The sequence below is a fragment of the Rhododendron vialii genome, chromosome 10a (assembly GCF_030253575.1).
Source record: "Rhododendron vialii isolate Sample 1 chromosome 10a, ASM3025357v1".
NCBI classification, from domain to species: Eukaryota; Viridiplantae; Streptophyta; class Magnoliopsida; order Ericales; family Ericaceae; genus Rhododendron; species Rhododendron vialii.
Window position 1 is genome coordinate 38,549,850 of NC_080566.1, and position 9,948 is coordinate 38,559,797.

General features: G+C 36.3%; 1 protein-coding gene across 2 annotated transcripts; it reads left to right on the forward strand.

Annotated features, from left to right (window-relative positions):
- Positions 1–3,675: 3,675 nt before the first annotated feature.
- Positions 3,676–8,458, forward strand: LOC131302539 (aspartyl protease family protein 1-like). Of its 2 annotated transcripts, none has more exons than XM_058329228.1 (10): positions 3,676–4,155; positions 5,171–5,309; positions 5,503–5,738; positions 6,189–6,413; positions 6,536–6,671; positions 6,751–6,824; positions 6,917–7,016; positions 7,116–7,176; positions 7,862–7,933; positions 8,042–8,458. In XM_058329228.1, the coding sequence occupies exons 1-10, from the start codon at positions 3,854–3,856 to the stop codon at positions 8,248–8,250; spliced, it is 1,554 nt and encodes a 517-aa protein (XP_058185211.1). In that variant the 5' UTR covers positions 3,676–3,853; the 3' UTR covers positions 8,251–8,458. The 2 variants fall into 2 exon arrangements, with proteins under 2 accessions (XP_058185211.1, XP_058185210.1); XM_058329227.1 differs by having other exon boundaries at positions 3,718–4,155; positions 6,751–6,823; positions 6,910–7,016.
- Positions 8,459–9,948: the final 1,490 nt, after the last annotated feature.

The window sequence follows — 9,948 nt, forward strand, 5'->3', positions numbered from 1 at the left end:
AATTTGTTACAATCAAGTTGTTAGCTATTTTCGATAGTGAATAAGTTGTTAAAGAACTGTTAAGCTGTTTTCGGTAGTGAATGAATTGTAGATGAGTATATGAGTGAAAAAACTGTTGACAAATTGTTAGTTAGTGTGAACAACAAACTAAAATGCCAAAATTTGTTGATTCGTATGAACAAGATGATAAAATGACCTACGTTTTTTCACCAAAAAACTTTAGTGGAAAGGCACTGATCATGTGATGCGCATTCATCACCGTGTGGGGCCCACAACGGATCCGACACAAATGATTCGACCGCTTAATTTTTGAATGAAAAAATTAAAAGATTGGATGAAGTACTTACATATAGTATGAAAGTGATTTTTAAAATATTTTTAAAATTTATCAACTGGTTGGATCTTTTCTTTTTTTTTTTTTTTGAAAAAAGATGATTTCAAATAAAAATTCCACATCGGTCCCGACAAGTAGAGAACGAACCAATTATAGAAGGGAATAATATGAACGTCAACCGGGTTCTGCAACAACCTCCCTCGAACCTTCCTGTCATATATAGCAATAAATAAATTACTCCATGAATAATTAATTAAGGAGTTAGTATTTTTTATTTTTTATTTTGGGTGAACTAACGCCAATTTTATAAATGTTTTGTTTGGCTTTCAAATGTGTCACTTCACCTACGTGTATGCCTTTGAGTCCGAGGATTCAATGAATTGGGTCTGTCCTCATCTCACACACACACACAAAAAAGAAAAAGAAGGGTAGAATGGGTATAATGCGGAGCCGATCCTGAACTTTCGGGAATAAAGCAGTTCGAAACTTGGGATTTATATGTTGAATTGAATATCTATTGCAATAATATAGAAAGAGAAAGCCCGAGTTTAGTATCACCGATTATTGAAGTTGTATGGACTTTTTTGAAGTACAAATTTGAATTTCCCTTTGAGCAAAAAAAAAAAAGAAGCCCAAAATGCCCTTCCAAACATAAGAAATTCAGGCATAGCTTCCCAAAATAAGCATGTGCCCTTTTTCTTTTTTTCCCTTATCCAGTTTTTTTTTTTTTTTTTTTTGTATTTGTCAATGTCGCGTCAAATTTTTATGAATTGTTGGCTGGTCTCAACGAAAAGAATCAAAGTACGTTTTTGTTTACTTTAACCAAGAAAGACTACTTGCACACACATTGCGTGTGGCCAACGTCTAGTATTAATTAACAAAGCGCCAATGAAAAGTAGTCAGCTCAATATGTGTGCAAAACCATATAGTCCATAAAATTAATATTGATCATTTATCTGTTAAATATTACTCATTCTCAAATGGCGTCCCATTTTTTGACATAAGTTTGGGGACATAAAAAGTGGCTATCACCGGCTTTAGGTCGGTCAAAACCGGCTCTTCGACTCTGATGGGTAACGACAAATCCAAGGTTGTTGCATGGTGAAAACTACAGGTGTCCAAATTGTGTTTCTTTGTTTTTTAGAACATGGAGCTGTGGTCCTGCTAAAAGTAGTACTAGTTTTCTGCCTTTCTGGTTGTGGTTAGGGATGTAAAAGAGCCAAAAACTTGAGCAATAGTAGTTTTCTGCCTTTTTGGTTGTGGTTAGGGCTGTAAATGACCCAAAAACTTGAGCTCCAGCTCGGTTCGAGTCTTAACGAGCCGAGCTTTTGTCGAACAAACCGAGCTCCAAACGAGCCGAAAACTCGAGCTCAGCTCGTTTACTGAATAAGTCGAGCCGAGCCGAGCGTTAACGAGCTGAGCTGAACTCGCGAGCTGCTTGATTTATTTATAGCCCTCATTGTTGTGCGACTTTGATTGAATGAAAATATAGATAACAAAATAGGAATTTTAATTCTATATGAACTCTAAGCAACTGACCCGGTCACATTGTAGAAATGCTTAGAACAAAAATATTCGGACAAATTTTCTGACCTCGTCACATTTTTTGTACAGAATTGAGTTTGAAGCCGTCAGATATATTTTGATCAGACATAGATTTTGTAAGACTCCCGTGCACCGGACAGCTCCCGCCTCCAGACACATCGGTGTTTGAATTATTTTTAAACATTAATCTGTGTTCGTAAGCTTGATAAATTAAGAGATGGCAATTTCTTTCCTTCTACTTCCAGGAATAGAAAATGCAAGTAACTTGTCACCGTCAACTTTAAAGAAAGATTAATATTCACACTTTCTTTTTCCTATATTCACACACTTTTTTTTTTAATGTTAAAAGTGTGTATTTTTTTGCTAAAATACAACAGGGAGTATGGATATTAAAAAAAAAGGAGTGTGAATATCAATTCCCTAAGAAATTGTCTCAACAAAAACATAGCAAGGGCTCCTTTGATTGTTCATTTAATTAAGTAAATAAGATGCTCCTTCCTTTTTATTCTGATTGGGATTACGTGCCATTTTCACATTTTAAAAAGTCTCTACAGAAAATTTAATTTTTTTTTTTACATTGGTGTTTGACATTATTTATGAAATGCATCCTTTTTGTTCTGCATGGGATTAGTACATGTTATTTCCCCATTAAAAAAAGTCTCTAGCGAAATTTTAAATTTTTTTTTACATCGGTGTTTGATGCTTATTATTTATGAAAATACCTTTTTTCGTTTAAAGGCAATACGAAATCTCAGACATAACCAAAATTATGGGACAAAGGGAGTAGTTTGGGAAATAACTTAGTTTATCATCCATTAAGATAAGCAGGTTACCAAAAACCAGCCCCATATTTGAGGCTCTATTATTTTATTTTCTTATTACATCTGAGGAGTTCATTTTTTTATTAAAAAAAAAAGATACTCCTACTTATATAATATTGGTTGCTCAATTATTTTATTTTCTTATTACATCTGAGGAGTCCATTTTTTGATTAAAAAAAAATTAGATACTCCTACTTATATAATATTGGTTGGATGCAACTAACTTAACTGTTCCCAGTGATTGGCCAAATCGGGTCCACGTGTCGAAAAGTAGCTAAGATATGCCGATTCAAATATGCTCACTGCCAGTCTTTCAGTAAACCCGACAACACCCGAACCCTCCCCAGTACAAACCTTACAATTACGTGTTCACAATGGAGAAAAGTCATCCGAGGAAGATAAAATTCTAGACAAATTATGTAAGCATAGGCGTATTATGAATTGTCCTATACAATTGCGGGATTCACGTGTACCGGACGACTCTGAATCAATGTCCATTTTTGGAACAAATTTTAAAATGTGGGAACTTTGACCCAAGTTACATAATGTGTGCGCGCAACAACGGATGCATGATCTATGTCTAGTTAGGACTCGAATCTCGTGTATTTTCAGACTGATAACAAAAAATACAGGAGTACTTATAAAAATATAAGTCTAATAAAAAGTTAACATTTTCTTTAATATTTGAACTCGTCTAGGGCCCTGGGTCCACCCTCACACTGCTTGTGTGCGTAAGAAAAACTGTCAAAATTCAGGAGAGCAAGAATTAAAAATGTGAGAACAGAATAAGAATTGAGAATACAGATGTACTATTATGCAGTAAACATGGACCCCACACCTTCGAACCTTCTCCACCAGCGTGGCTCATTCGTCTTCATTCAGCCGGCGACTTTTGCTCCCCCAACGAAAGAAGTAGAATGCGGCCTCAGTCAACCCTAGACCAACCCGCACACTCTCACAGGTTCGGTTCGACCGCGTCATACATTTCTCTCTCTCTCTCTCTCTCTCTCTCTCTCTCTCTCTCTACCAATATACATATATATACACATATCTATGTCTTCATGTTTTTTTGTTTTTGTTTTGACAATTCATCCCATACAAACTTCTGACTGACTCATTCATTCATTCTTTCGATACTTGAAACAAAATTCTCATGGCGTTTTCCAGTAAGTGCGCTTCGACTTTGCTTCTGTTGATACTGGTGTGGGGTTATCACTGCAGTTGCTGCGAAGGATTCGGTACCTTCGGATTCGATGTGCATCACAGGTACTCTGATACGGTGAAGGGGATACTTGACGTAGATGGATGGCCTGAGAAAGGCAGCGTCGATTACTACGCCGCCATGGCCCACCGCGACCACCTCCTCCGCGGGCGCCACCTCGCCGCCACCGCTGGTTCTGCTCCGCTCACCTTTTCCGGCGGCAACGAGACTTTCCAAATCGAATCCTTTGGATAGTATGTGCTCTTTCGTCTTTGACTTGATTAGTTATAGTTTTGTGGAGTTCTTTTTTCACTTGCTTAATTTTCAGTTCTTCTTCTCTTGATTAGTTATGACTTGATTATGAGTTCTTCTAGTTTGTTTAGAACTTGAGGAAAGTAAGAGAAAGGAATCTAAAATTTCCCTCGTACTTTCACACTTTCCTTCTTAATTACTTTCTCCTCTTCTCTTTTTTGTCCACAAGTTCCAAACAGAATGTTGGTCTTTTACTTGTTCTCAATTTTGAGTTCTTCTTTTACTTTATTAATTATGCTTAATTTTCAGTTCTCCGTCTCTTGCTTGATTAATTACGATTTCTTCGTCCCTTTACTTGATTAATTAATTATGGTTTAATTCTTGTACGAAAAATGTTAGGATCCAAGAAAAGTCTCCCCGAAAATGTTTGGGAAAGAGAATTGAATGGTTCAGATTCAATTTGATGTTTTCATCTCTCTTTCCCGAACATTTTCGGGGAAACTTTTCAGGTTCCCTAACATAGAAACATTGCTCGTTCTTGTATGTTGAGTTGTGATAGACTCCTGTTGGTTTCTTTGGGATCTAGCAGTAATATTGTTCCTATTTCTGTATTAGTTTGGAAAAATGAAGCTCCAGTATTTTCCTTTTCACTTCATAATGTAACTTCAACGTGATAGAGGTGTACTAGCAAAATGTTTCTGTAGATTTAATGGAAAACAAATTATTGCATTAGGCAGGGGTGCACGGCTGAGTGGTGATATTGTTTCTTGTAGTTCTTGATTGTGAAATAATGAACGTCCAATATTTTTTTATTCTGGAGTTCATTCATCCTCGAAAATAAAATAGAATAAAATACTAGCTACAAGAAATATTACTGTTCCCATTTCTGTACTTGCTAAATTCTGCTTATGTGTGTTACAAAATGACAGTTTGGACTATGGTGATTGTGAATTCCTTGTCGTGATTTTCCTTACTAGTTTTTTTTTTTTATTTAAATTTTTTCCTTTTGTGTTTCAGTTTGTACTATGCAAATGTAACTGTGGGGTCTCCGGGCTTGTGGTTTCTTGTGGCACTCGACACTGGAAGTGATCTGTTTTGGTTACCGTGTGATTGCGGTAACAATTGTGTTCATGGCTTGAAGAGCACATCAGGACAAGTATGTTAGAAATCCAACCACTCTTGTTCACTTCTTTTGTTCAGAAGTTGTAAGATTTTGATTATTATTTTTTACTTGGCTTTGGATTCCTAATGATCTCTCCACATGGAGAACCTTTTATACAAACGAATCATCTCTGTTTGGAACACTTGGATCGCTGATTGTTTACTCCTACATTCTCTTTGTGAAACAGGTGTTAGAGTTAAATATTTACAGCCCTAATACATCATCAACAAGTGCGGCAGTTTCCTGCAACAGTACCTTTTGTGGACAACCAGGACAATGCTCTTCGACACGTAATACTTGTGCCTATAAGATTCAGTATCTATCCAATGATACTTCATCTACTGGGGTCTTGGTAGAAGATATCTTGCACTTAACTTCAGATGACAGTCAATTAAAAGTTGTTGATGCACAAGTTCCATTGGGGTAGGTAGTACCTTTCATATGTTTTTGTAAGATACTTTTACCAGCTTCAACTTGGTTTATTTCAAAATTAATATCCTTCCAAGTTCTACCTCAAAGTTTTCAATATTAGAAGTGAATAGTGTTACATCAATCCCACGTACTATCAGAGTTAAGCTCTATGCCAATTTTAAAAAGCAATGTGGTGAATGAAAATGTGACCATTTAAAACAAGGATTTTTGCTGGTGGATGTAAATTGTGTCTGATAGAGCAATGATACTTTTAGAATCTCGGGCAAAAACTTTCTCTAGTCTCCCCAGCCCCTTTTTTCACTCTGCCACTGATGGCCTTGTACCACCTGTGCCTTTTTTCTCAAGGGTTTCTTGTCCTCCTAACTGCAATGAGCTCTGTCTTTTTTTTGAAGTTTTGTTTTCTATTGCCCCTCCAATCATTCTTCGTTATTTCCATTGCAGCTGTGGCATAGTTCAGACTGGTTCATTTTTGGAAGGTGCAGCTCCCAATGGCCTATTTGGCCTTGGTATGAATGACATATCTGTTCCCAGCGTTTTAGCGAGCAAGGAGCTCACCGCAAATTCTTTTTCCATGTGTTTTGGACCTGACGGATTGGGAAGAATGAGTTTTGGAGATACAGGCAGCTCAGGACAAGGACAAACTCCTTTCAATGTTGAACAATCAACGTAAGTGATCGGTTTATATTTTCCAATCATGATGGCAAGCTCTTTAATTTGGCACATCTGAGTAACTGTCTTATTTGTCGTACTGACTTCATTATCTTCTATTTCTTTGAACTTCTTACCAGTCCAATTTACAATGTTACCGTGACACAAGTTAGCGTGGGAGATAATGTCACTGATATCAGTTTCAGTGCAATCTTCGACTCTGGTACCTCTTTCACAAATTTAAATGACCCAGCTTACACAATGATCTCTGAGAGTGTAAGTAACAAGAAATGAATAATCAGCTCTAAAGATGTTGTTTTTTTGATGTGAGTACCTAAGTTTGGTTATCTTGCAGTTCAATTCCCAGGCCAAAGAGAAAAGGCATTCTTCTAATTCTCAGATCCCTTTTGAGTATTGCTATGATCTAAGGTCAGTGCCCCTTGGAAACTCAACTTGTGACTATATTACTGTGAAACTTCTTCTGAAACGACAATGACTTACCTACTATTTGTCGGGCTCAGTGCAAATCAGAGCAGCTTTGAGATTCCCAATGTGAATCTTACAATGAAAGGTGGAGACAAATTCTATCTCACTGATCCCATAGTAATGGTCTCTTTTCAGGTAAGGTTTGCTAGATACAGGCATGCATTTTTTCTTCTTTAGATTTTATACTGGTCCTGCCTCTTGGAATATACTGAAGTTTGTTCTCATGATTCTCAGAATGGAGGTTATGCATATTGCTTGGCCCTTGTCAAAAGCGAGGATATAAATATCATTGGACGTAAGTATCTTCTTACACAATACTCGGTGCAACTATGTTCGTGCATGAAATTCAGCATGCCTGACTTTTTTTCTTTTCTTGCCATGACTTACACAATACTCGGTGCATCTATGTTCGTGCATGAAATCTAGCATGCCTGACTTTTTGTTCTTTTTTTGCCATGACTTTGAATGTCTGGTAACAGAGCATATCTCATAAGTACATGTTATTGTAACAGTCACATACACATTAAGAATGAAAGAAGATTTATGTTGATTTCATTTCACATAACGGAATAGTTTTTTTGTACTGGCAAAAGTTCTACAATTCCTTATAACTAACTGAAGTGTTATTAGCAGATGCCATCCCGCTTTTTTAATTTTGGGTGGCCTATGCAGTTCTATGTGCTAAGTTACTCCGGTATTATGTCTCTGTCACATTATGGCCTATTGGCCTGCTAATACTGCAATAGAGACCTTTCTATTGATAGTTTTAGAACAGCTGCACGGCTCTGATTGAGGTTCCTGCCAATTGAACGAGTCATTAACAGTTTAACACTGAAAGGATAATGACCTTCTCTATGTTATGGTTTCCAGCACATTTTCTGGATTTACTTTTTCAACTTTAATGTTGCTTCTACATGAGTTCAAATTTGTTTTTGGGAATTTGTTCCTAAAACTGCTATATATGCACTTTCTTTTCCCAGAAAATTTCATGACCGGCTACAGTATGGTTTTTGATCGCGAAAATATGGTTCTGGGCTGGGAGGAATCTAATTGTGAGTACATTTTTCTGGAAATTGATTGTATTTTTAAATGTACTCTCTCTCTCTCTCTCTCTCTCTCTCTGATGATGATGATGATGATGATGATATTTCCTCTCCCAGGTTATGGCACTGAAACAGGTACCTTTTACCCACCGGGATCTAGTGCAGTGCCTCCTTCATCTCTGAATCCAGAAGCCACATCAAAAGGTTCCCCTAATACCAGTCCCTCTCCACCCAACGATTCAACCCGCTTGACATCTTCCATTTCAACCCTATTCGTGGTCATTTTCACCGTTCTTATCCATTTTGCGATCATTGGTTCATCCTGAGGCTTATTAGCCACGATAGCATAGTTTATCGGTTCTCATTTTTTCCCCCCTCATTGGGTGATTTGTTTGCAGTTTGATACACAACATACAGGAAGCATTTGCTGGCTTCCTATAGCTTTAGTATATTCGTTATCAATTTGAACCTGCTGTTGTATATATACATATGATTTTGATCATAGTAATTGAGAGAGGATTTCTTTACCTTTGATTTCTTCTTCTCTCACAAGCTGCAGCTGTGCTTTTCCATTGATCCTCTTTTTGGATATCATTATTTTTCCTATTACACCTTTATATGAAGCAAAAGGGTTGTATTAACTAGGGAGCAGATTGGGTTTCCCACCCTCCTAGTTTTGTTTATCTGATTTTAGCTAGAGATTTGCTTCCTGTTTTGTAGCCCTTGAGGCACGATTTTTGGTAATCAGGGGAAAAATAAAATAAAATAGGGAGCCCAAGTGCAGTTCAAAAAAAAAAAAAAACTAGGGAGCCCAAGATTCATTTCATGTTCCTGAAGTCAGAAACTTATTTGAATATTTTTTACTTTTCGTAACTTTTTGTTTAGTTTTTTGTCGTAATTTTGGGAGTTAATAGTTCGTTTCGACAAGACGAATTGGAAAAATATAAAAATATGAACCGATATTGAAAAAATTAATAAGACGGCGCTTTAAACAAATAAAACAGTTTGATATTTTTTTCGTTTTTAGTATTTTTTTTTTTTGGCTTTTTATCATAATTTTGTACTTTTTAGATTCATCTCGTCTATACGGATAACTAATCCAAAAAATATATGACGTGAATCTAATAAACTTCAAAAAAGACGAAGTGAACACAAAAGAGAATAGAAAAATAAATTTACAAGAATGGAGCAGTGATAACCTTATTTTGACGATGGTTTTGAAAGGACGGGGGATTGTTTTTGTTTTCGGTCTAAAAAAAGACACTCTTGACTGTGTAAGGAAAAAAACACGTCTCTCTGTAGATTTTGCAATCGGAGTAAATTTTTTTTTTTTCTTGAAAAAAGCTAGTAATACCCATTTGCAAAATCGTCCGGTGCTATTGAATTAGTTTAAAATTCTGCATTGGTCCCAACAATTAGAAAAACCAAAAGCATAGAAGTGAATGTCAATGTCAACTGGGTAAGGTTCTGCTGCAAACAAACCTCCACCTCCCTCGAACCTTCCCTTCCCTTCCCTTCATTGAAATAAATTATTATTATTGCTTGTAATCCTCATTGATACTAATAATCAAGAAAATATTTACGGGTGGTCAATCGGTATAGGCTAATCCCATAGCACGGATTGTCTCACTAACATGTTCATTTTCGAGCCACAAAACGTCCAATTGCGCGATCCTTCACATGAGTATAAGTTATCTCGATCATCCATATCACAAGCCAAGAAAAACCATTGTACGACTCATATTTGAACCATATATATACAAACACAAAAAAAAATGAGGACATCAAAAATCACTCCATTAAAACGCAATGCATCCTAGTAGTTCAATCAATCCGAATAACAAAATTTAAAGTCTAGACACAAATAAAATTACTTAGCACAGGCTTTAACTCTAGTCTTTACCCGGGCCATCAATTGAATCTTCAAGCCCTTGGTGGAAGAAGACCTTGAGATCATTTTGATATGGTAAATGCATTTATGAAACTTTTAAATTTACTTTAAAATTTGTCTTAAATTTTGAGGC

Excerpts from the sequence above, each read along its gene's own strand:
- LOC131302539 (XM_058329227.1), top strand. The coding sequence starts at position 3,854 with ATGGCGTTTTCCAGTAAGTGCGCTTCGACTTTGCTTCTGTTGATACTG. Across the intron at positions 6,672-6,750 it reads ACACAATGATCTCTGAGAGT|TTCAATTCCCAGGCCAAAGA; the intron begins GTAAGTAACAAG and ends GTTATCTTGCAG. Across the intron at positions 7,177-7,861 it reads GGATATAAATATCATTGGAC|AAAATTTCATGACCGGCTAC; the intron begins GTAAGTATCTTC and ends TTCTTTTCCCAG.